The sequence below is a fragment of the Filicampus tigris genome, chromosome 2, assembly GCF_054856515.1.
Source record: "Filicampus tigris isolate MCC_2025a chromosome 2, RoL_Ftig_1.0, whole genome shotgun sequence".
Taxonomy (NCBI): Eukaryota; Metazoa; Chordata; class Actinopteri; order Syngnathiformes; family Syngnathidae; genus Filicampus; species Filicampus tigris.
Window position 1 is genome coordinate 24792166 of NC_141218.1, and position 26179 is coordinate 24818344.

Genomic DNA, 26179 nt, shown 5'->3' on the forward strand with positions numbered 1-26179 from the left:
AGACTGCACTTAATAAAATTGTTCTGTTTTGTGTGCAAAGAGCTTGGTGGCAACAATAATGTTTTAGTTTTTTAGTTGTTGTTACCCTTTCTGCATTACATTATCTTGAGGCTTGCTTCACTGTCATTGTGTTTTCACTTCATGGCCATTGTGCACTTTTAATGCATGTTCCTCTTTATGGTCAAGTAAAATCAGTCAAGATCAGGAGTGTTATGAAATCATTGTTGAGTTTTTTTTTTTTTTTTTTTTTTAAATGTTCGTACATGTATGTGCTTAAATCTTAGGTGTCTCGCTTTACTCTATGAAGCAATGCTATGCTGTGGATGGAAATGTGAGGTGGACTACTTTCTCACATCGGGATTTCCTCAATTGTTTGTTTCATTTAAAATAAAAGAAAAACGGCTCCAAGCAATAGAGCCACTAAAATCAATGGAGATCCAAACACTACATGAGATTTTTTTATCTTTTTTGCGGCCACAATATTAATATACCATGGACACAAACTACTAATGTGTGACCATGAAATAGTCAAAAATGATGGGTGCACAAAATACAGTACTAATTTGTGAGATCAACTGACATGAAAAACAGTGACTGGTGTCTTTAAAGAAAAGGGCCTGTTCTCATCTTTAGCCTGCAATGGCAGCTTTTTCCAAAATGTCTTTGTAGCTTATTACCAGCCTAAAAGAAAAAGCAATCTTACTTGTGTGTCACCATAGTCTTTAACCCCCCACATTTTTATCCAGGTCTGCTTCTTAAGTTATTTTTTTAAAAGACAAATTTGCTGAGCCACAATTCAAAAGCAATGTCTGATTTTCAATGGTTGATTTGAATGAACTTGTCATTATTACTATTAGTATTAGTACTAGTAGTAGTAGTAGTAGTAGTATTTCTTTAACAGAGGGTATAAAACTTTTTTTTCCAAGTGTAGTTAGTGTTTGTGGAATTAGGCTGGAGCTGGAGAATTACAGTACATATTGCCATCTCCTGGTCAGTATGAGAAATGCTGTCAGTGATAACGTCCGGGAATCGAAAGCAAATACAGTACAGTATACGAGCCGTATTTCGATTTGTGTCACGTGCTGTATTCTATTTTCGTTCTCGAATTAAAAATTGAAAATCGAACCGTTTTTAGACTTTTCCTTACTCCTTCCGGACAACAAAGTAGAAAATCAAGCTGTATTTCAATTTTGGTGTTTCTACGCGAGCAAATAACGAGCCGTTTTTCTGTATCCGAACGTCAACTCCAATGACCAAAAGAGACACGGACCCAACCAGACGCAGAAAAACTTGTTCACGCTTTTATTTTCAGTAGGCTAAGCATTCACTGTCACTTTAAATTAACAGTTGCTCCTACAAGAGCTGTTCCGTAAATGAATCACGTTTTTCGCCTCAACCTTACCAGAGCACAACTCACGCTTGGCTTTTGACAGTACCTGTTGCCGTTTGAGAGCATCGTCTGGTGTGGGCCAGTGTGTGAAATTGCAGAGTAGTTTCAAGTTTGAAGTTTCCAAGACGACAAGACCGTCCGTGCAACAAACTGGCCTAATTGACGGTTAAATCGATGGCTTTTTCAAACAAGTAAGTCTGTGATTATTTTATGGAATTAAGCGCTCATATATTAACTAGAGTTATGATGAACTTTCATTATTACTTAGTTTTTGTTTCATTTTAACTTTTGTTTTATTAATTCAATTACCTTTAATTCGTTTTAGGGTGAGTTTGATCGTTTTTTTTATGTTTTGGTTTAGTTTTTAATATACTGTATGTTTATGGAGTATTCGTCAATTGCAAGATAAAAGACAAAGACAATTGTGTAAGCTTCAATTCCGAAATGAGTTTCACCTTCCTTCTTCTTTGCGGCCATACAGTAATACCGACATAAATAGAAAAATGAACACCGAAAGTTCATGTATGATATTATTTGACAAAGACAAAAACGAAGGACATTTTTGTTATAATTACAGCTAGTTATAAGCATAAAATGTAGTTCCGTTATCATTTTTTTAAAGGAACATACTCTCGTTTTTATTTGTTTAATTAATTACAATGTTTTTCAATTTAAATTTTGGGTAGTATTTCATTAGTTTTTACTAACCGGAGTAACCTTGACGGAAACAAGTAACTGATTGGTGCTTGATTAGCACTCGTTCCGCCCAAAGCCTGCCCACTTTGGGTTGGATTGAGTTACAGATACAATTGATTAAGAATTAATTATTTCTAGATACACCGTGGAACACAAGTGTCATGAATAATTAAATAAATAAATAAACATCACAATTAAATATTGAAATAAAGAAATAGTGACTTAATTACATGAATACAAAAACAAGTAAATGTTTAACTCATTTACTGCCATTGACAAATTTACTTGTCTTTTCACAGTCCAGCCATTCAATCCCAGGAATTTATTTATATTTTTTTTCAGTCCTTCAGTCATTAGTATAAAATGTCAATTAATTTTTCTTTTGTAAATTTTCATTGATTTCACAATGCAGAAGTTGTAAAACATCCTCAAAATGCATCATTTTTAAAACAACAAAATACAATGTGCAATACTTCTCCATGGTCAGCAGAGGGTATCGTGGTTCTTCAAATCAAAATTGTTTCATTCATTTTCTTCACTGGAGTGCAGTAAAATCATGCAGTCAAAATATCATTCCCACTTATCAGCAACTGACTTGCGAAGTTTTTTTTTTCAACAAGGAAGCAAGTAACTTACATTTGTACCCACAAAGTGTCACCGTGCAATCTGAATGGTTGACACATTTAGCACACACACAGCAACCAGACATGAGCAAGTGTTGTCTAAGAAAATCTTTATTTATCAAAACATCAGTATAACCAGTTACATACTTTATTGGAAAAAAAGCAACTTGTCAGAGCCAAGGCAGGTATGAATGGTATGCAATAATTTTACATGGATAGGCAAACATTACAAATATACTGTCTATGGAGAACTGGATGAAAAGTGGGAGGGGCAGAGTGGTCTCAACACTGTAAAACAAATTGCATAAGGATCTCACCCACCCAACTGCAAAAAGAGTGAGTGAAACACAAACAGAAAAGGAGGGTGTACAAAATGAAAACAAAACAAAAAAACAAATCACAGGAAATAAGCATCACTTCCACCTACATTAAAATGCAACTCAAAAACTGTACAGACTTGAGTCTCTAAGTAAATAAACCTCTTTTTTTTTTTTTTTTAAAGACACCCAACATGTGCGAGTGACTCCAGGGCCAATACAAGCATTCAGTCAATCAAAGATGGAATTGAAACTTCAATCGCACAGGATTAAGTATTAGTGAGTTAGCGGTGTTTATGCCAGTTTCACATCCCACAATCATCGGGCCCAGTTTTGGATTAAAAGAAGACAGGAACTGTTTTTTTTCCTTCCACCTCTGTAGAAAACAAGGCTGGTAATGCACAACAAACTCGAGAGAAAAACATGTGAAATGGAGAACAAGATATCTAAACTGACACAAGAACAAATGAACAAATGTATTGTTCTGGGTCAGGCCTTACAAAAATATACTTGGGGGAGAAACAAAAAGGTCCATCAGCGTATTATTGTCCCCTCCCATACGTGCAATCAGACACACACACACATGCCTTTAGTCTATGACGAATGAACACACACCTGCTGTCTTGTCTACACATGTGCCCATCGTAACAAGAGGACGTCATTATAGACAAAACGACTCTGGTAACAACGGTGACTCATCAGGTCAGGCGGCTGCGTCCTGACCTCCCAGCGATCCCTGTGAAGGGACCATTTAAATAAACCAGCCAAAATGTACATGGTCATCTAATTTTCTCTTTATATGTACAGTATATAACCTACACTGAAGTCTACACACAAGCCCCTCGTTAGGCTGCAGCAGTTGGCAGCAACATAACTTGAACAACAACGTTGATAATAGTAAACATACAAAAGCAGGACAACACTGAATTCAAATGATTGTCAACAAAGATGATTGCCTTTACAGAATCATAACTTAACACAAACTAGAATTCTGTTGCTACGGTAAATTAATAATAAAAATTTAAAAAAAAATAACCAGACGGGGGCAGGGGGGGTCAGGTTGTATGTAGTGGTGCTGCAACATCTTTGCCTGCAACACAAAACAGTTCTTTGGATGCCAAACAGACGTCTCGCGATCCCATTGGTCCGGCGGGAGATGGGGAGGAGACAACAGACAAATCGCCCACCCTTCCTCCTTCCATCCTCAGTAGCAGTGGTCAGGCAGGGACGACGGCCCAGTCTGGGTGATGCACACGATCAGTTTTTCTGCACAAACAACAACAATTAGAATCTTAATTGGAAAACGACTAAGGAACTGTTATAGTTCTTAGTCTACAAGCAGAAAACGCTACATTTTGCTTCATAGCACCTAAAGCATATTTACTAAAGAAAAAAGGTCCAATTCAATGGACACCGTGCTGCTCGCAGATATAAATTTATACCTAGATACACATGTACTTGCACATGGAGCTGGTCTCAACTCTCAGTCAGCAACATTATTAGTCATTCTTTGCAAAGAAAGAATATATGCCTGTGTATTACATTATGTGTTGACGTGCTGCTCCACGGAGATGCATTCATTATGGTGTTTTGCATTGTGTCTTAGCGTTAAGCTCGCGGACTTCCTGAAGTTGTGTGTTAGTTCAAAAAATAAAATGTAATTCTCTTTGTTTTATGTTTAACTAGGCACTCAATTTCAACTGTCAGCGACATTTAACAGCTTGAAGACTCAATTTTGAAGAATGGTTCACTGCCAAAGCTAGTTGTGAAGTGAGTTGAGTTAAGTACCACCACAGAATGCCCGCATGTCAACGCCCCACTGTACTTGCGATCAAAGTCAGCAAAGGCCGTTTGTTGGATGCCTCTGAAAGAGTATCATGAGCGTTTATCTTGTGGTGTGATTTTATTTTTCCTCGTCATGTGTGGTGAGAAACATCTGTCTCTGACTATGTTGGAGTTCAGACTGTGTGCTTGCTCTACAGTGTTCCTGCATATTAGCGATTTGTTATTTGTAATTCCCCCTCCAAACCTATCCTCAGTTATTCATTGAAAAGCCCTTTCAATATAAAAGTACTGCTTTGGCACCAGCTTGTGCCAAGGAACTATATCAAAGAGAGGGGCGGATCTTCACTCTTAGTCAGGGCCAGAGCACTTATATAAAAGTTGTGCTTTCCCACCATCTTGTGTCATCCACAGGCAATTATAAATATTTTTAGGTGATGTCAATTACTCATTCCTTATCCCCCATGAGCAATTACATTTTAGATTCCACTACAGCGACAGCACCACACAAAACAACAGGTAGGGGTTGTTAAATCACTATGGTTGGCTCAGGTAGACCTCAAGCAGGCTTGTGCCATGCCAATAACAAATTGTTAGCTAGCTTTGAAGGGTTTGACGTCAGAAGAGTTGCATGCAGGATAAGAAGTCAGTAAGACGTACCATGCTGTTACATGCAGAGGGAGGTAGAGGGGGGGAGGGCTAACCATCATAGGAGTCCAAGAGGGGCAGGGAGCCCTTTCTTCCCCCATATACCCCTCTCTGAGAGACAACCAGAGAAAGAGAGAGAGAGAGAGAGAGGTGTGGGGAAAGCTAGTGTTAGAAAAGAAATTGTTAATTGTGAGGTTGTAAAAACTGAAAAGTACGGCATAGCCAGGGCTTCGTGTTGTTAAGTGAGCAGTCCAACAAGCGGATGGTTAGCGTTTCAAAAGTACCGGTAAAGTGTCTGTGGTATCGTCGAGGGTGTGTCTCCTCTCCCTCTGGTCCAGTGTCGAGTAAGCCTCTGAGGAAAGAAGACAAGCGTGACATTCCACTTCAGACACACCTAACACGCATCTTGGAATGAAAACGAGAAGAAAAACACCTACCAGAGCCGAGGTCATTTAGTGGAATCATGTTTCGCTTTTCCCCTGTGGGTGTGGAAAACAACGTGAGCTCAAATGTTGATTCTCTGAGCAGTTACACTCAGCGCTAATGACAAATACACACCTCTGTCCAGCAGTGGTGTGGTACTGTCCCCGTAGGTGCCATTGGCCCGGGTGCTCGGGCCGTTGGTGGTGCCGGGGTTTAGGTTGACCTGGAAGTCGGTCTTCTTCCAGCCGTCTTTCTCAAGAGGCCGACGCAGCTCCTTGTGGGCCCACACGAGCTGCAGCACCTGGCCCGCCCCTCGAACCTCACGGTCAGACCGCTTGCTGCACAGAGACAATGAAATATGAATTCAAAAGAAAAAAGAAAACACTTGGATCGTGTCTAAGAAATAGTCCGTTAATCACAGGCATCAAACTTGGGCCCCAGATTTGGCCTTTGAGTGCTATTTGTCTCAACCTCTATTGAAAAAACATCCTGTTCTTTTGCGCTGCTGCCGTGTGGGTGTGAAAGTAGCACTTCTTTGAGGTTTTACAATTACCGCAACGGTTGTTTATGGTTTTTCGCATGATGTTGGCATTTAGTGAGTAGACTGTGGTTAAAAATGTTGCCATTTAAATGTACACTATTTCATTCTATTTTGTTTTATGCATGTTTATTTTAAAGTAAACTTCAATTGGGAGTGCAATTACACAGGTTGAAGCAAGCACACTTTACTTCTCGTGGAGAATTGTTCGCTATCGGCCAACCTGAGCAGAGCACATTCGTCAGCCAGCTAGCCATCGTAAAAATGATCAAATCCTATTTAGTAAGAGGATGGGGCAATTATGAGGGTTCCCATTGAACCTATTTGGTCAGGGACACAAACTGCAATTGCCTCGTACTCTAGCCTAGCGATTCTCAACCATTATTACAATTATTGAGCCATGGCACATATTTGAGTTTGAAAAATCACAGCACCAAACAAAAATGTCAAAAAAAACAAAAAGCTGGCTACCATTGTCATCACATAAAAGATCATTGTTCTGTTTGTCACTGTGAACAAAAGCTTCATTAGTTGTTATAAATAAGTACTTTTCTGACCAATCAAGCGAAATTTGATAATTTGCTGGCACACTCTGAAGAGCTCTGACAGCACCCTTGTTGGGAATCACTGCTCTCGCCACTACAAACCAACAGTGCATCTCAGCTTCTGCAACCTGTTTTCTGACTGTACCAATGTGAACCAAACCATGCCTTTAAAACCCAAGTTATACATTGTAAACGTTAACATGATTTTTGGCATACCGTCCCAGCCTTAGCAATTATATATTAATGTCGTTTCACTGTTGAACCACAACTACAAAGTAGCTCATGATAAAAACAAGTTTTACACCCTTGTCGTGAATCTAAAAAGTGTCCGCGCTTCTTCCTTACCCGTCTTTGTTAATGAGAACAAGCCTTTCGATGCCCTGCGAGGCCCTAAGGGTCTTGGCCGCCTCCAAACTGTTGCCGAGCACCTCTGTGAGCGTGCTCAGCACCGACACCACCGTCTCTTCCGACAGAGTGCGCCCCGACTGGTTCTGGCCACTGGGCAGGTTGGCCACAAGGTGGGCCACCGCATGCAAGCCTGCAGAGGGAACGGAACGGAACGCAAGTCAGCTTCGCAAACACGTGCATGGCAAATGGAAACAAATATTGATGACATCGAATTAAGGAACTTCCAGCAATCTTACCGAGAAGTTCGCAGTTCCTGTTGTCGATGGCGAGGTTCCTCAAAGCTCCAGACATGGCCCGCACGACGCGGTCGTTGCCGTGAGCCAGCAGCTCGGCCATCATGGGAAGACCCTTCTCTAGACGCACGGTGGCCCGGATGTAACGACCATACTGATGTGGAAACAAGAAGGAAAGAAAACAACAAAAAAAAAAAGGAAGGGGGGCGGGGGAGGGGGGGTTATGAATAAGTGTGGTTTACTTCTGTTATAAGACAGAAGAGGGAAATTCCCAAGGAACAAGTAATGATTTGTTTTAAGCAGTACTTACAGTCCATCGACCAGCGCACAGGTTCTGGATGGCCCCGGCAGCAGCTTCCAGCACCGAAGGGTTCTTGCTCTCTCTGAGCAGTGACGTGTAAATTCGAACCACCTCCGGTTGGAACAACAGCTCATAACCTGATGCGCGCGAGCACAAACACATTTTTTCCGGTTTACTTCATTTCTGTTAAGTTATCAAAACACATTTACTTCCCGTCTTGAAACTTAAAGCGGAAGTCAACCCAAACATTTGAAGAATATGTTCTATGCAGGCGCAATGGTTGAAACACAGCTGATTAATATTGTGTTTATGGAATATGAGAATATTTTTAGACATCTTTGGGGGCGGCCATTTTGTCACTTCTGTCGACTGAAAATGACATCACACACCCTCAGGGCTCAGATAACGACCAATCATGGTTCAGCTTCAGAAAACAGGTGAGCCGTGATTGGTCATTATCTGAGCCCGGAGGGTCTGTGATGTCATTTTCAGTCGACAGACGTGACAAAATGGCCGCCCCCTGAGGTGGCTAAAAACGTATGGATTTTGCTTAACTCATATTTCATATTAATCATATTGCCTTGATTCAACTAGTGAGCTGGCATAGAACATATTCTGGACTAAATATGTTTGGGTTGACTTCTGCTTTAATAAATACCGATTTCTATTTTGTGGGACAATAATTATTAAACCAAAGTTTGCATTCAGCTTTAAGCAGACTCGTAATTAGACAGCTCTTTTTTCCAAGACTCAGTTGTAGCAATAAATACACACCTTTGGCAGGCATTGTTCTCTTTGGAATGTCAACTTGATCTGCACTTCCGTCATCTCCATCTTTCTTTCCTGGAGTCGCACAAAAAACAACAAAGGAGGGAAGACATAACATGTGAGAAACAAACATGCTTTAATAAAGCAACAATGAAAAGCTGCGCATTGACGTTCCCTGTGGTGTAAAAGTGGTCATGCAACCAGCAAGACAAGCACAGTGAGCATGCAGTGGGGTTTGCAAAGAATTCATTTCTGTGGCTGGACCAACATTGACACATTTCAAATGTTTTTGCTCTTATAGGCGATCCCAATATTGGTCATGGCAGTGTATGGATGGTGGTGGGAGGGGGGGGGGTTAAATCGTATTTTTTCACCTCAGTAACATTTAAATGTAGGTAAAAATCCGATTGTATCAGACATGTGCCAAAGGTCCACTCGGCCTTGGCCAACAAAATGTTTAATAGTCATATGATTGTTTGCTTCTGTGTTGTCACTATCTGGCGTGGCTGCATGAAATGTTACTTAGATGCAATTTGGGCACGTCTTTCTTTCTAACGTGTTCTGTGTAAACACTTGCCAGATCGGACGCGATCACTCAAACAAATTGGACACGGGCTTTACAATCGGAATAGTGCCTTTGAATGTGCAGTGTAAAGCCAGCCTTGAATCACTCATGACTAACATTCTGTTAGTTATGACCATATCATAACAGCAAGGCAAATCTTACCTTTGGAAAACCACTCATCTATCAGGGTAGGAAGAAAGCAAAGAGGGAGCAGAGAGGGAGGGAAAGGAAGGAGAGGAAGAAGAAAGGAGAGTGAAAAACTGCAACAGAGTAACCGCCACCAACAAGCCAAAGACACCTCTTAACTCGGGCCATCAGGCGATTTCATACTGACCTTTGCCCTTTCGAGAGCCAAAGCAGCCCCCCTTGTTCGAGCCAGGTGCGGGGCCCTGGTTGATGGGCGTGGTTTCTGCATAGCGTTCACAGCTGGGGACCTCGCGATGGACCTGATAGGACAAATTCCTTAAGAGGCACATGCAGTTCTCCACTAACTGCAAGAAGGAAGCAAAAGCATTTGAAGAGAAAGGTTTAGTCTCATGGGACAATTAGAGTGAGCCAACATATTTCTTCACTTCCAGATGACCTTATTGTCCACATCTTTGCGGTTGATCTGTGACTGCACGACATACATCAGCGAATCCACCAATCCTGTGCACTCTCTCAGCTTCCGCCGTGCTTCGCTACGCTCTGAACTCACATTTCTGTTGCACATAGGAGACATTCGAACGTATAATTACGCTTGTCTAAATACGTCCCTCGGCTGGCTTCCTCCTCCAGCGCTCTCATGCTTTCATACCGCAGGCAGCCAGCAGTGTTGGTCAAGGCGGTCTCCCACTCCAGATGTCGTGGCTTGCAGCTTTCCTCTCCGCCGTTGCTCCCTCGTTCCCAACCCGAGTGGGGCACGATCACCTCGTCTGCCAGAGCGTGCAGGGCGTGGTCCACTATCTCCATCTTCACCGAGTCGTGGGATGAGAGGTTCCACAGTGTACCTGGCATGACGGAAACATCCCATTACTGTCGATGCAACTGAGTAACACTCTCCCAAACCGATCATTTTTAACAAAACTGTTATCCAAAGTCATTCTTCAAAGTGCAATTAAAATTGCTACTGTAGGGTAACCTTCATATATCTGATTTGTTTGCCTGGATTCGACCCCCCAACCTCAGAGCTGTTAGGTGCCAACCAGTAGACCGAAGTTCCACCTTAATTATAATTATTATTATGACAACCACAACATAACTGTGTAAATATTTTCCCACAGCTGGCCCAATAAACAGATGTAATTAATTCTGCTACTCATTAAGGAAAGGTTTACACGCCTCCATCTATTGAGTGTGAGAGTCTATTGATATGTTTAAAATAAAAAATAAAAAAATAAAAACCTGTGATGGTGTCAGTGAGGTCCTGATCATGAGTTTTCCTCAATAATCGGATCAGCGCTGGCACTCCATCACAGTTCTTGATCGCAATCTTGTTGTCCGGGTCTCGTCCATATGAAATATTCTTTAGCGCTCCACATGCCGAGTGGTGCACGTCTTTGCTGGGGTGGTCCAGCAGTGACACCAAGGCCGGGATACCCTTCAGGCGCCGCACCTCTGACTTAACCTGAAAAAAAAACAAAAAAAAAACCACACACGGTAAATGAGCAAAATAACAGAGAGAATTCATGATGAAACAGTTTGAACTTATTGGAGATTCAGTTTCACCTTGTCATTTTTGAATGTGAGATGCTGGAGGAAGGCCGCTGCGTTGGTTTTGACAGGATCCAGGCGGTAGTTAAGCATGGCGATCACCTCTGGCAGCTCCGGTTGTCTCCATGAGGAGGGAGGACCTTTCCTCAGTGTGCTGTCTAAAGAAGCCATGCTCCCTCGCTCCAGGGTCATGGGGACGGCCCAGGCATACGGATCAACTCCTCCCATATCAGCATCCAGGGTATCTTCACAACTCCTGTATCGTGCGCAATCAAGTAAATGCTGCAACGTCCTGTAGGCAAGCATATCTTGTACATGTGATGCGTCTGTGCTGCTTTACCTGAGCCTTCGCCTGTCCATACCACCAGGGCCAGGGCCGAGGCGTGGCATGGTGCCGTAACCTCCGGGGTGCATGGGCGGAGGCCCCATGCCGTAGTCGTCATAGCCCACACTCCGTTGGTCATCTTCCAGACCATAGTGTCCGTGGCCGTATCGCATGTCCATTGCTGAGCCCATGGCCCTCATTCCTCTGCCCACCTGGGGCTGTGCTGCATAGGGGTCCATCTGCTGGCGGCTTGGGGCCCGATAACCGGAATCCAAAGTTCGGTAGCCATCAACTGGCCTGAAGAAAGAGGAGAGCAAAAACGGCTGTGATAAGCACCTATAAAAGGCGGTACCCTGACTTTCTTTGTTGAGAGAAAAAAATTTGGTCAGCTTCAGATATGCAGCCGTTCCAGTGGTAAAAAAAAAAAAAAAGGAGAGCCACAGTCACACATTGATCCATCAAACCCATTAATGCCGAGAGCGTATAAACCGCGTTTCTGTCTGTCACTAGAGCCGGGAGCGGAGTTGCGTCTTTCTACCTTTAAAGCTGGGAATGCGTTTACGTCATTTTCTTTTTTTTTTTAATCCAATTCTCTGTCTCTTAGGCAATGAAATGCGTCTGAATATACATGTGACGGTGTTGTGACCCCTCGGGGGATGTCGTTGAATTTTTTGGGACCATAATGGTGGACGCGCAGACAATCGCGGGAGCTCTGAAATAAGTGACAGGAGTGATATAGACCTAGGGGTCCCCAACCACCGGGCCGCGGACCGATACCGGGCCACAGGCCACTTTGGACCGGGCCTAGGCGGGCTGCGCGGATGAAAGAAAAAAAACAAAAAACAAACACCAAAAAAAAATCCTACAGTACTTCCGGTTTATTTATTATGCGACGCTGGAAACTATTTTAATTTGGAAAGTGACCAGATGGATATAACGGATCTCTCCGTTATGGAGATGATCCCAGGAGAGATCCGTTATGTCCATCTATGACTGACTCTTAACGCATGTCAAGTTGCCTCCGTCGTGTAATGCTAATATCAAATGCACAAGCTAGCAAATGAATAAAACAAACGGACATATTTGGACGTATTATAAGCTCACAAATTCTTTTGGAATTTTCATCTGCTACAGGGGCTGAGATATCAATTATTTTGTAGGTGGGAGCCCTTAGGTTTTGGGGAGATGTTGAGCCAGGCGCTTTAGACACCATTTCATTCGATCAAAGTGCACAAATTTGGATTCGATAATCACTCTTCAACGGCCACTCGAATCCCCATTCAGATCACCACCGATGAGTGCACAGCTCTACTAATTACACTTCATGAACCCAGTTCAATTGTGTTTTTCTTAATTAAAGCACATAAAATTGTCACTTTACCACTTGATAGCGTCAGAGTAATGTAAAGATTTGCCTCTTACAAAAAAAAAAATCATTTATTGTGATGTCTTCCTGACTCTTAAAAAAATGACTTTGCCCACATTTCGCTAGTGACTGATTCATGCATCGGTCTTAGCTTAACATTCGTGTGCGTCATTGTGACGCAACTGTGACACGCATTGAAAGAAAAGCAGAACAATGCCACCCAAGCACAAAGCGTAATTATAATGAACTCAACTTGTTATAAAGGGCAAGTAGTGCGCACCCTTTTGGGGTCCTGTACCTGTAGCGATCATCCATGTGCGAGCCTCTGCTCAAACTTGTGTATGCCTCTGATGGGGGTCCTCCCCTGTAGTCATCGTAAACTCCCACAGGTCCGTAGTGGTAGTTTCTGGGCACCGTGGCAGTAGGGTAGTCCCCTCCGACCTGTCTGTACGGACGGTCCAGTGTGGCACTGTAGCCGCTCATAGCGGACACGGACATGCCGCCATTGATGGACATGGAGTCATTCGGCAGGACTGTGCGTGAGATGGGTTTCTTCATCTGTGACAGGGATTGAGACTCTCTGGTTTGAAGATTCTTTCAGACTCAGAAATCTTTTATTTAAATCACCCTGGGGCAATGTATGCTCACAAACTACTAAGTGTGATCAACTGTCTTAGCAGTGTTACATGCTTTCTATTCATATTTCTAGAACGGCACATATAACCCACCCCACTGTCGAGCCGTCGTGTGGTTCCTTCTTCAGAAAAGACAGAGTGCGCTTCATGAGAGTCGTCCTCTGGTGTGTAGCTCTCGTCTAGAGCGCCGTGTGCTGGGTCCACCATTCTGTACTGTAACAAAATCAACCACTAATTATAGCCACTTAATACCAACGGAATATTCAAACACACGTTCATCAACCAACTACAACAGGTACCTGTGTGCCGTTTATGTAGGAGTCTGTTAATTTCAGTCGTTCAATGTCCGCATCCCCTAAACACCCGTTCTGCAATGTGACAAAGAGATTATTTAAAATTGTGTACAACAGCCAACAATTTTACTGAGGCAGCAATAAATGAGAGGTTAAGGCATTTTTCCCCAGTCAAGTCTCTTTTGAAACACACAATAATAAGGTCCTTCAACCATGCCTGTGTGTTTAACGGTCTGTGAATCACTGCGAGACATGTAGGAGGACATTCTGGAATGCAGCCATTCATCCTTACACCCTACTTCCCCCTCCAATCAGTTACGTAATCGATGTCTGTCATCCTGTATATACCAGAAACTTGACTAACCCCGAGTAACACTCAGTTTCATGCAAAACAATAGCCTCAATTATTGTATCAGCCTCAGGATGAATCACTTAGGGATGAAAACAATTGGGATTAAATATTCAATATATTCAATATTTCAACGCATCTTCTATGCAAATAGTAGCACTTTAAGTAAGGGCAATGGCTTGTTTTTGTTTTTAAATGGGAAGTGGAGTTTCATGAGAAGGGCCAATTTCCTGTAAATCTAGTCTTTCCCATAGTATCAACTGCTGTGCCCTGAGTTTAAAGCAGCGTTCCGAGAACAAGCATAAGACGACCATCGCCACTGGCTTGGCATTTGTCTTTGGGCCCCCAACTAATCAAACACGTCCAAGGATTCGCAAAGTCAAAACAGTCTAATGCCGGTGAGTCCAAAGGAAGAATAACATTTACGAATGGAATTTGAACTTTTCGTTTCTGTTGCCTGAGATGCCTGAGCTGTCTCTCTGAAACAGGCACAAAGTGACCCCGAAGTACAATGACACAAGATCACCATAACAAAGTTCAGCACTTGCTGATAACACTGGTCAACAGCAAATTTTAATCAGAGGTGACTCTGTGCCCCATAACATATTTTTAATGCTTACTTAAAATAAATATTGCAACTTTTTTTCTAGCATATTAGGTTTTTGAGATTTTTGTTTTTGTTTTTAAATTTGACCTAGAAAAGCTTGTCCAATACCGATTTTATAATGTACTGTAATTTATAGCTACATTTCCCAGGTAAATTCCTCCTGTTGCTGAACCTAACTCATAATTCATGAATATTAGATATATTACTATGTTATTATTAGTAGTAGTATTATGAAAAACTGATGTGCTAAATTAAAAAACTAGGGCATGCTCAGGATAGAAAGGTTTACTTGCGCCGCTGATTAAAAATAAATTGCTGACCAGTGTAATCCTAAAATCTTTAGGCAAAGACGACATATGAGCATTTATACAACAGCAGAGACGTTCACAGACAATGTGGACACATGCAAAAAAAACTCACCAGCAGAAAGAAAGCAACCCTCAAGACAGCAGTTTTCTAGGATTACCCTTTAAAATTTCAGTGTTCGAATGATTCCATTATAGTCATGACAAAACATACGTTGCCACTTTGATTAGCAACCCGGTCCACATACTGATGACTACCAATTTGTGAACACTTAAAATCCAAATCGATTTATTCTTCCTAATGGACGGTATCATTGCATGGCCAATATACATTTCACCTGCATGTAGAAATCTTTCACGACAACACAAAGGGTGATTTCAAAAAGGTGCATAACTTAAAGTCTGTGTGCATGCGACAGAGATGACGGATGGCTGCATTTCATAGCATGCTGGAACAGGAAGAAGTAAATGACTGAGGAGTTGACAAAAGGTATGCTTGTGGTGAGTGACAATGGAAACATAATGCAAGTGTGCGATGATAACCTCAGACATGTTAACATCAGATACGGCATATATGTAGGGTGACCTAAAAAAATTTAAATTAAATTTAAAAAAACGGGCCCCGAAAGAAGATTTGGAAACTTGAAACTTGAAAAGGCCAATGAGTATGTTTTAATGTGACGTTGTAAACACAAACTAGTTATACCTGAAGTTGCATTTGAGTCTCTAAAAAAATTTAAAACATTGAAGAAATTATGTCTATTGAAAGTTAGGGCACGTATCTGCGTTGTAATTGCAGACTGACGTGGTGGGACAATCACATACAGTAGCACCAGTGGCGAGATGGGAGAGGAGGTTTACTGGATGATTAGCAGGAGAAAATGATGCATTAATTATGATGATCGGAAGGTGATTATAGAGATATTTAACTGAGGGTATTAGTGTGGAGTTGCATGGAGGCAAAATGCACCCACAAAAGGTTCTGGACTCGGATTTTTTTTTTTTTTTGCTGGTGTTACCTGTGTGTGAGGGAGGGGGCGACCCAGCGCCGAAGGGCTGGTGGCAGAGAGGCCCACTCTCCTCCTCTCCTCTTCCAACGCCCTGGTCAGCTGTTCAAACTGCACCTCCTGCTCCCTGACCGACTCCAGCAGAGCTGCTGCGCTCTCACACTGCTCCATACACACTACACCACCCCGGGGGGAAAGAGCGGGTGTTACACGTTATATATAAAACCCGAAGGATCCGGGAATTATTTATGAACTAGAAAGATGATTTTGGGGGGTTAGGGGCATTTTGGGGCCAGACCCCCAAAAAAAAAAAAAAAAAAAAAAAAAAAAAAAAACACACACAAGGAAAAATAAAAATAATGACAGTGATGGCTCATCTGTCTTTTTAATCACCCTTCTTTTCCTGACACAATATGTGCATGGGGTGTGGGGGGGGGTGCTCTGACAATACCAAACAAAACTGTCTGAGGAAAAGATGTTAATGTTCTGACTGCAAATACTGTGACATTGCTGAAAACCAAATGCACTTCAGATAAGTGTTTCATATTGGTCGATATCGATATATATTGAATTTTTCTTTTTTTAAACTATTGAAAATAATGACCCGAAGAAAAATACATTTAGTTTACCTTATTTTAACATAATACTTAACCTTTAATAAGAGGTCAATGTAACTATGAAAGAGTGAAATAAACTGATCGATATTAAGATTAAATAAACTCCATTTTAAAGATAATACGATGGATAAAACGAATACTCTCTTGCAGTGCATACATCATCGTTGACCAACCGTCTTAGGACTACTTTATCTTTTTAGCGGACTCATTATTGCCATAGTCCATTCATATTTTACTTGCTTGATTTTACCTTGAGTGCGATGCCGGTGTTGGATAAGGCTAACTACTGCTAGCATGTCAAAGACAAGAACTCCTCTACTTGTACACCATGGCTCCATCCACGGGTTTTTAATAGGGTTATCATGCATAATATCATTTAATTGTAAGAGTTGTACTGAGTCGAGTGGTCATTTATTTGAGCAAAGTTACGCCGCTCGCTCGCCGGACTCAAGCATAGCATAGCGCACGGCCGGAAGCGCGCTGCCTACATCACGCACCATGCTGCGATCGGGTTTGTTTTTCTATCGAACCTTTTATCGAAGACATTTTCTATTGGTATCGATCACGTGTCAATCGCGGTACATGTCGATATCGAATTATCGGCTAAGCCCTACTTCAGATATTGTACTATGATTATCCATTGTCTGTATTTTATGTCCACTTATCAGCAATTTAGCAGAGTAAAATACTAAATAACAATTCAGAAGCAAGTTTCCACGTCATCATCTTTTGTCAACCTAAGCTATGGGTACGTATTTTACATTCGAAAATTTTTTTTACAAAATGTGGACACAGACTAATTCTTGATGTCAGTATTGCTGCTGGCATTGATAGATGAACAATGACACTAGGCTGCATCCAACAAATACTTTTAGAATCAACTATTCCATTGATGAATTACTCTGATAAAAAATATTTTCAGGATTTTTCCTGGCTCAAATTGTAGCAGATGTGGTACCAGAGGGTGCTGGAACTGCACAAATGGAAAACAACTTGGACTTTTAAACATATTTGCTGCTATTAATAGCGTGACATGATGATGACGATATATTAGGGTAATTTTAATATAGGGATATGACGATATTGTGACAGCCCTAAGCGCTTCATAAATTTTGGGAACAACTGTCTATGTAAAGAGATTTGTTCTGGCTGTAGCTGTTGTGAAATGTGAAAATACTATATAAATAAAGCCGTATTGCACTCTTCTGCCTGACCTTTCAAAGAGAGCAACTTGTACTTGCAAAGTTCAGTTCCCTTTGGAAAATTCCTGGTTGATGTTTGCATGGAGGGAACTGAAGTATCGCTGAAGATGTGAAGCCTTGCTCAAATGATGCCAAACATACGAGGCAGAATGACCCTGCAGAAACCCTCCCAGCATAGACCAGCATATGAGCTCACAAGATATGCTAGTCGTGCTCATGTTGCCGTTTTGGTTTTTTTCAGTGGGGTTGCCATTACATTCAATAAAAACTGCTAAAACACCCTGTGTTGAGCTTCATATCTTTGTTATGCTCAGATGTTTTCCCCTCCCATTTTAAGAGCGAACTTGGTAGGCAACACTACTCACGTTTTTTTCCCTTCTATCTCATTTGCGTCGAAAGTGCACACGAGATACACCTACTGTAGCCGGTACGTCGTTTTCTGAATGTCATCTGTTCAATCGCAGTGTTCGGACAAGCCCTTAATCATATGTGCAACAGCTTGCCCATATTTGGAAGTGCTGACGTAGCAGCCGACCAGGAATTATAAAGTGAGGCTTTTCCCCCTGGTTTGGATGAGGAGACCGCATTTTGACAAAATGTATCTTTCATTGTTGCAAAGTAAAGCCCAGTCTCTGCTCATTTTAAAAAGGAAAATCAGGAGGAGACTAGATGTATCTTTCAGGGTTAATATAGTAAATGCAAACTTTTTTTTAATCAAGGCTTCCTCCATTGTCCTGATACTGTTACTTGTAAATAAGTCTGCCAATATAGCAGTACATCGTTTGCCAGTGGGTGCGCCTTATAGTCCGGAAAGGACGGTATGTTTATTTTGTTACCGTTTGTTCAGTGAAGCTATTGAAAGTGCGCCAGCGCCTGCATCTATCCTAACCACTTTCAGCAATTTTACACTACGCTCTAACTATATAGTATAAATTACATAAAATTAGTTGACATGGGTAATTTGTGTTGGCAATTGTACACATACTGTTGTGGTAAGTTAGTTCTGCTTTCCAGTAAACGGACTGCACTTTATCTTCTTTTCTTATTTAAAGAGTGAAATTATCCTAAACTTTGGCCATTCTCCGTCGTTAACATATTCTTTCCTCCTGTCTCACCACCATTGCGGCAACTTATTTGTATAAGGAGTGGTACCTCAGGCTACGGTGAAAAATGTGAAAAAATGATCAATGTGAAGTTTCAAGGCAGAGACTTTGCTTTGAGTTCTACATGAATTGAAGTTCTTTGATTCATTGTTTCAGCTCTGAAAAGATACATTATTTGTAGTAAATAAGTCATTTTCATTTCAATTCACTGAAATTGGACAATTTCCCGCAAAACCCCGGATGCTTTCTCACGGCACACTAGTTGGGAAACACTAAAGTACGTCTTATTTATGGTGATGTTTATGTAGAAAGGTCTGTTTCCAATGTTTTATACACGATTGACCTGAAATAGTCAGCAAACACAGAAATACACACCTTCGCCTGTGGGCGTGCTTTGACAGAAGAGGTGAGAGATCACAGCAAGGCCAAAGGTGAAGCTCTAGTTGTTCATTGGTAGAAGCACAGTGAAGGCCCAAGCCCAGAAAAAGAGGACTGCTCGCAGAGACAGAAAACAAAGAGAAAAGTGTTTCGGTGAAGGATGGGTCTGTCAGAAAACAGCAACATAGTGAGAATGCCAAAATATGCGTCAGCGGGGACGTGTTTGCTCTCAAGGAGACCGACCCCGTGTTCAACACCCATCCACCTAGCTCCGCTGTTATCTTGGTTGAGCCCACACAGAAAGAAACACTTTGCTACACGAGCCCAACAAGTGGCAACTCAGAATCTCTTATCAGGGTGCGGATACACCCTCAGGTGTCTGGTCATCTGGCCCCCGCAAGGTGAATAAACAACCACTGCTTAGCAAACACCTGCATGACCGGTTGTTCAAGCTAGAATGAGAGGTAGGGGGTGTCGGGCAACTCTTTTCAATAGGTCTGTGTGTCGCTAACATGCACAGACACACATAAATGCAGAGCCATGTGGTAAACAAACAGAATGACATTACAGGCAGCAGGCGCCTGTGCGCACGGAAGATGGGAGTGTTCAAATATGACACTGACAACTTATTTAGAAGAGGTGATGAATTAAGTTACTGTTACTGACGCAGCATTACAACAGCTTTTTACGCTTTTAAGATGAAGCGAGCTGAGTGTCTGTTCCTGTATGTCTGTCCGACGAATGACTCAACACATCAGCCATGCATGCATGGGGGCTGTGTGCTCAGTGTATTGAAAACAGGGAAGGTAGGACGGCCTGATGAGAAAACAAGGAGGGGCTGGAGAGTATTTCACAACTCTACAAGGAAATTTCTCAGAACCAAAACCGCTATTTGCGTGTAGGGTATAGTCACGTAAAAGTCCCACAGTAACGACCTCCTACCTGTTGTGGGGGGAGACGTTATCCACTATGCAGTACCACACATGCCCATATATGGTCATAACCAGGCCTGGACTGTTTTATACCCTGCAGACAGACAGTGCTGCAAACAAATCAAAGGAGTAGCAAGACGGGATGTGGAAAAAGACATGAGAAAGAGCAAGAGCAAACAAGGAGGTTGGGGGACGGGAGGGCAAGATAAGTGAAGTTGAAGTGAATTAAAGATAAAAGCTAATCTTGCATTCCTAACATTGTCTTCTGTCAATTCAACACAGCAGCCCACCCACTCGTCAACAGGCAAATGACCTTGGTGTGACCAGTGTTCATCACACTCCACTGATAGCTTACCAGCACCGTCTACACACACACACAAAGACATCTACTAAGCTCACTCATATGGAGACTGGCTCCTTGCATATCTCAACTTGAGACAGAGTGAATAATCATCATCATTAGCATGTTACACACTATCTCCTTCAGTAATGAGCCTAGGTGCCACTCATACAAGAGGAATTATAAACTGTGATATTTCTTGGCAAGCGCAGTCAAGGGTTGTTATTTTGTTTCAAAAGGGGGAACTTGCAGCTGCCCGTCTGAGGAGGGCCCTGGCAGAACAATGCCAAGTTTGTGAGCAAGTACGACAAGAGCGAAAAGGACGCAAAGCTGCATCCATCCTCATCTGTATCGGAGTTGCGTCCTCCACTCGCCTCTCCCATTCACAGCTGTTTGGTTTGGCCTTGGATGGCGGCGAGTGTAACTGAACAATGAAAACAATTGCCTCTGTCCCACAGCCACTCCCCTCCTTTTCCCCTTCAACCCACTTCCTGACAAACAGGATGTTTTGGATTCGATATCAGAGATGAGTGCAAGAGAGATGCGCGGACTGCCGTGGTTAGCCAAGGATCACTCGTCCATTCCGCGCATACAGGCAATAAAGCATCAGAGCGCAAAGCATGAACACTTCAATCGGTCGATAAGGTTGGCTACACTCCACCTCACAGTTGATCTGCTAACTGTGCAACCACACAAGCTATTGTGCAACCACACAAGCTATTTTCATTTAGCTAATCTTCTAAAATGATCCATTTTTGTTGAGCATTTTTCAAGTTAATGCCTGGGGCAGCCTCTTCATTCAATCTTGACATTTTAACCACACACATCCATTAGAGGTTGAACAACCAACGATTAGGGATGTTCCAATAACATTTTGGGCATCAGAGTCCAAGTAAATGACTTAGAATATAACCTTATCTAAGTTGAGACTTAGGAGTATATGTCTTAATAAAATATATAATGACAAGTACATGGTGCTACGTATTTGGTCGTATAAGTGCTTGACTGTAGTAATCTACAAGCGACACCATTGCCTCGACTCGTCAAATGTAACCAGTGGGGTACCGAGTTTGTGTGTCAAAAAATAAGTCCAACTTGTAAGACTTGCATAAGATAAGTCGTTTAAATGTTTAACATTTAACCACCCCAGCCCGGACTAATTGTTGTGTGACCTCTAAAAGACGTATGACATATATGCTACATTTCATACAGTGTGTGAAAATAACATAAGAAATCACAAATGGGTGACTAAAAACAAACATCAACAAGTGGTGAAAATGTCAAGGAGCGGGTTTACTTGAAAAGGTTGAGCACACGCACATACTACTCGGACATCTGATCACATCACGAGTGTCAGTTTCACCTGATTCTGAACCATCAGTCAGCATGACTCACTTGGCCCTGCCAGACATCTGCGACCATTCGCACACAGGCAACAATGTGGCATTTGTCGACTTCATGAAACCCTGCAGCAAACGCACTGTCAAAACGAAAATAGGCTTCCTCTCATTAGACTGCTGCTGAATTTTGTCAGTGTGATGCCACTGGCACTAGCCGGAGACGAGCGTGGTTTGTAATGGGATTGAAGCTTTAGCCCACTAATCCACTTAGCTCCTCACAAACATACATATTCACAGACATGAGGCCCCTTTGGGTTAACCTGCACACCTCAAGAGACCACACAATAACAGGGATCAACAATCAAAACAAGTTCACGCAAGTTTAAGCTAATCAAATTGTAAAAATAGCAATTACAACTTCACCATTTTAGTACATTAGTGAATCACCATTTTTTTTTAAATACAAAAGATTTATCTTTAGTGGCCGCTTACTGTACCTTACGTTGAGCAGCTTGATTTAGCAGCTGACCACCTGAGAACTTCTTGCTCTGCCAACAGCAATTCAGACCTTTCTCTGCATCATCCTGAGAAGTTTACCACCTTGCTTTCTCCGCCATCAACTCCACAAGTTGCCTCGACTGCCCTGCCTGTTGGACATCTACCTAAATCCTCCATCACACTGCCGTTTGCTGTCAATTCGTCCGGCTACGTGCTAGTGACTAATGTGGCACTCAGATCACACTCAACATTTTAATGACCAACATTATTTATGTTAAGTGTTCTTGGGTCGGTTAAATGATGCTACTGAAGCTACCCCTGCTTACAAACATACAGTTCAAACATTTACATGAGTTACAGAACTTTAGTTAAAATTTTGTTTGCAATAAAGTGGTGCCTTGAGATACGAGTGACCCAATCAAGTTGTGTGCTGTCGTTTGTAATTTCTGTCTGTATTTTCTTTGTGAGCAAAGACGGGTGACCCGTGGTCAATTCAAGATACAAACAGCCTTCTGGAACACCAGTGGGGTATCATCTGTACATAAATGTAACTATAATTATTATTATTAATATATATGCAAACGAGTTACTTGCAAAAAGAATATTGGGTTGTGTTGTGTTACAGTCTGGTTGTCAGTCCCCCACCCGTGTATTGCTATGAAAACAAATGGAACCAGGACTCACCCAACAGGTTTACAAACTAACAGACCTAAGCTAAGCAGCTAGAGGACCATCCACCGAAAATCGGGCAATGCGTTAACCTGCACAGTAAACCCTCACTGATTTTCCTTTTGTAAACCTGCCTACTGGTGATTCTTTTCTGTATAACAAACTATTTGCTTAAAAACTCAACTATTATCGCCTGTCGGCGTAGTTTTATGCTATCTGTAACATGAAAGGTGCTGCCCTAACACCATGCTACTTCGAAGATGCAATGCTAGTGCAGGAGTAGCTGGCGTTGGCGGACCAGTGTTGACACCGCATAAAGCAAGGTCATACATTTCAAGATGCTGCAGAGGTCCAGATTGCGACTGGCGGTGGTGGAAGTTTACAGCTGGTAAGAGTTTTGCTGCTCAATGTAAAATACGTTAAGTGCCTGACTAAAGATAAAGAGTTTGAGCTCTTGCTTTAATTTGACAACACTGCACTGTGTGAAATTGATTCACTGACCATGTACGATTTTTACTTTGTTACTGCTTTTGTGTGATATTACCAAGAGAAAATCTAGTCCAAAAAAGCCTTAAGGAGAGTAAAACAGTATAATTTCAGTATTTGTCAACATATCCTCTCGACCCTCTTTTGTCTACTATTGTGGAACCCCTTGTCCAATTGGCAAATAAGTTTCTGTTAATAATATCCAAAATATGATCATATGGGCTGAAATTCCGACGGGTTCTCCAAATCTGTGTGTCAAGATTACCATGACATTTCATACAGCGTCACTTTTCCCTAAAAACACAACCGCTTTAAAATAGCTAAACATGAAATAATCCCTGAAACTTCTCGTATTATATCATGAATAGACAGGGCCAGTTGTGGTTCTAGCAGGCCGACCCAAAAAGCTTTATGTAGGACCCTTGGAATACATTACCAGTGTATCAGATCTGGACTCGGTATCGGCAGATACTCGAAATTAAGTGACCCAGACTCAGGAGCAAAAAATGATGAGAGCACAAAAACATCTGAACGCTTTTTTTTAAACAGATTTTTTTATGTATTACTTAGCCAAACACTAAAAATAATAAATACAATGGAACAATTTTTCTCGTCCCACCCATGCATGTAGCGCGACCAAATTAAGTTTGCGCAGGACCCACCCAACAGGTTCACAAACTAACAGCCCAAAGTTGCGAGAGGACCACCACCCAAAATAAACGTTGACAAACAAAACGAAGTCATAGGTCCCAGTTTACCGTGCGCGGCATCCAGGGCCCTCCTTTACCGACGTTGTCGGGGAGATTCGACCGTTTGCTTTCCAACGCCGAGATGCGCAAGCGAAGCAAACACACGAGATAAGATATCTAGGTCAATACACACACACACAGTCAACTGTAAAAGGGAACAGAACCGAGTTCAGCTGTTAAACTAACAGTCATGTGAGCTCCGATTCCCCATTTCAAAGAGTCTCCGGAATCATCGCTGTCCAGCCGTAAGCAGTTGCCCATCAACGGAGGATATTTCACGTTAGAGATAGCGGCGTAGAAAAGCCAAGCTGCTAGCAGTTTGCCAAATAAAAAAAAGAAAAAAGAAAAAGACTCCGGGAACAAAAGGAGCGCCCGAGATACACGGTGTTGTTACACGCAAACGCTACCGCGTTGATAAATGACAAGGTTGGACATCAAATCAGGCCCACTCGGCTCGTAGTGGCCGTGTGACCTGGTTCGGCTGTCGTGCTACGTTAGCATCACAATAACCCAAGACCGAGACTCCAGCTAGCGTTAGCCTTAGCAACCGCTCGCCTTTTAACGGTCGCTTCGCTCGCTTGCTGTTATGTTTACACGCGCGGTCGTCGGTTAAAAGAGGTTGGCATGCGACTTTTAGCCGGTTCAAGTGTAAAGTGCGTCCAAAAGGAAAAGCAAAGAAAGACTTGGGAAGGTAAACCTGCGCGGGTGGTGTCGGTGGTCTCTAGATGGACGTGACCACTCCTTTTACAAACGCTGCAGTGCCTCCGCTATTTTCGCGACAAAAACACCGCTATAGTACCAATTTAACAGCCTTAATGCATGCGCTTACCTTATCGTCACAATGTCCTTGGAAACCCTCCAGACTATTCCGTTTAGTGGTTGTTTTGTCTCCTCTTTCTCCCCTCCTTCCCTGGCTTCTGGGTCAAGCTTGTTAAAAAGCCAGGCGACATCAGAGAGTTTTCTATCAAAGAAGGGGCGGGGCCAATGTAGCGGTTTTACCGTAAATATAAAAAACAATGCGCATGTGAAATTTGTTGTTGCGCGCTGGTTGTTCGCAAGCATACAGTATTATTCCGAATTGGAATTGATTTATTCGACCTCCTATTAGTGTGCTGTTTGAACATTTATTCGATAACTTGCTACTGCACTTAATTATGAAAGAAAACAATGCTAGTTTTTCATTGCACCAATTTGCAATAAATGCTCCAACAGCTTGCCATAAAGCCGTTTGTTTTTATTTCTTATACATGTACTACTGTATGCTATTAGTCCTCTTAAGATCATTTTGAAATACGAGTAGGACAACTACAATACGTTATTATAGTGTCGCAAAAGCTGTACACTAGTTGATAAATGACTGACTGACTGACTGAACATAATGACCATTTGGGCATACGATATCCATCTTAAGGTCCATGTACTAGTACGCTCTTTGTTCTCACTAGTAGGAAAACCTTGGCATACTAATAGAACAATTTCATGTGACAAGTGAGGCAAAACTATGCATTTGTTGACAACTGTGTGCATACAATCGAGAACTTCAGAGAAGTACTGCTAGCACGCAGATCTTGTGCAGTTTTACTTCACTTAGGAACATCAGATTTGTCCAGCTACTATTCCAAAGTTGTCCTACTGGTGTGCAGAATTCTTATACAGTTGTGGAGTACTGTAATGGGAAAAAAATGTAAGAACAAGTCTACTAGTGCAATGAACTGTCTTTCTCGCGAGGGAAAAGCGCTATTAGTACATGAAACTTAAAGCAATTTGTTGTCCTTTCGGCTTTTCCCCTCAGGGGTCAAGGATATGGAAAATATGCTCAAACGGCAAGCCGTAGAAGCCACACGAGCCAGCAGCTTTTTGTTACTCGGGTTATGAATGAGTAATTTGGGGTTTAAACGCTGTTGCAGCAGAAAAAAACGGGCCGCCTCCTTTTCTCCTCCCACTTCTCGTCCACATGAACTCACACTGATGTCATTTCAGTGACTGCAGAACAATAGCCCGGGAGGAAGCGCGCCGTTTGTGGAAATACACGCACGACATTCCACAGTC

The 26179-nt window shown here is 42.1% G+C and overlaps 1 protein-coding gene across 9 annotated transcripts; it reads right to left on the reverse strand.

Moving 5' to 3' along the window:
• Positions 1–2802: 2802 nt before the first annotated feature.
• On the reverse strand, positions 2803–25107 carry LOC147151868 (catenin delta-1-like). 9 transcript variants are annotated; one of them, XM_086020000.1, is made up of 22 exons: positions 24960–25079; positions 19114–19230; positions 15829–15992; positions 13555–13623; positions 13349–13468; positions 12919–13178; positions 11270–11551; positions 10945–11185; positions 10621–10843; positions 10034–10226; positions 9821–9938; positions 9572–9728; positions 9400–9417; positions 8679–8747; positions 7914–8041; positions 7607–7757; positions 7308–7500; positions 6015–6217; positions 5894–5935; positions 5741–5808; positions 5513–5567; positions 2803–4292 (listed from the first exon to the last, which is right to left on the reverse strand). In XM_086020000.1, exons 3-22 carry the CDS (start codon positions 15985–15987, stop codon positions 4231–4233), a joined length of 2811 nt encoding a protein of 936 aa, XP_085876126.1. In that variant the 5' UTR covers positions 15988–15992; positions 19114–19230; positions 24960–25079; the 3' UTR covers positions 2803–4230. The 9 variants fall into 9 exon arrangements, with proteins under 9 accessions (XP_085876126.1, XP_085876175.1, XP_085876145.1 ...); XM_086020049.1 differs by having other exon boundaries at positions 5469–5567; XM_086020019.1 differs by lacking the exon at positions 24960–25079 and adding an exon at positions 24140–24158.
• Between the last annotated feature and the right edge of the window lie 1072 nt (positions 25108–26179).

Excerpts from the sequence above, each read along its gene's own strand:
- LOC147151868 (XM_086020028.1), bottom strand. The coding sequence starts at position 15,987 with ATGGAGCAGTGTGAGAGCGCAGCAGCTCTGCTGGAGTCGGTCAGGGAG. Across the intron at positions 8,042-8,678 it reads GAGAACAATGCCTGCCAAAG|GTTATGAGCTGTTGTTCCAA; the intron begins GTGTGTATTTAT and ends CGCGCGCATCAG. Across the intron at positions 7,501-7,606 it reads CAGGAACTGCGAACTTCTCG|GCTTGCATGCGGTGGCCCAC; the intron begins GTAAGATTGCTG and ends TTCCCTCTGCAG.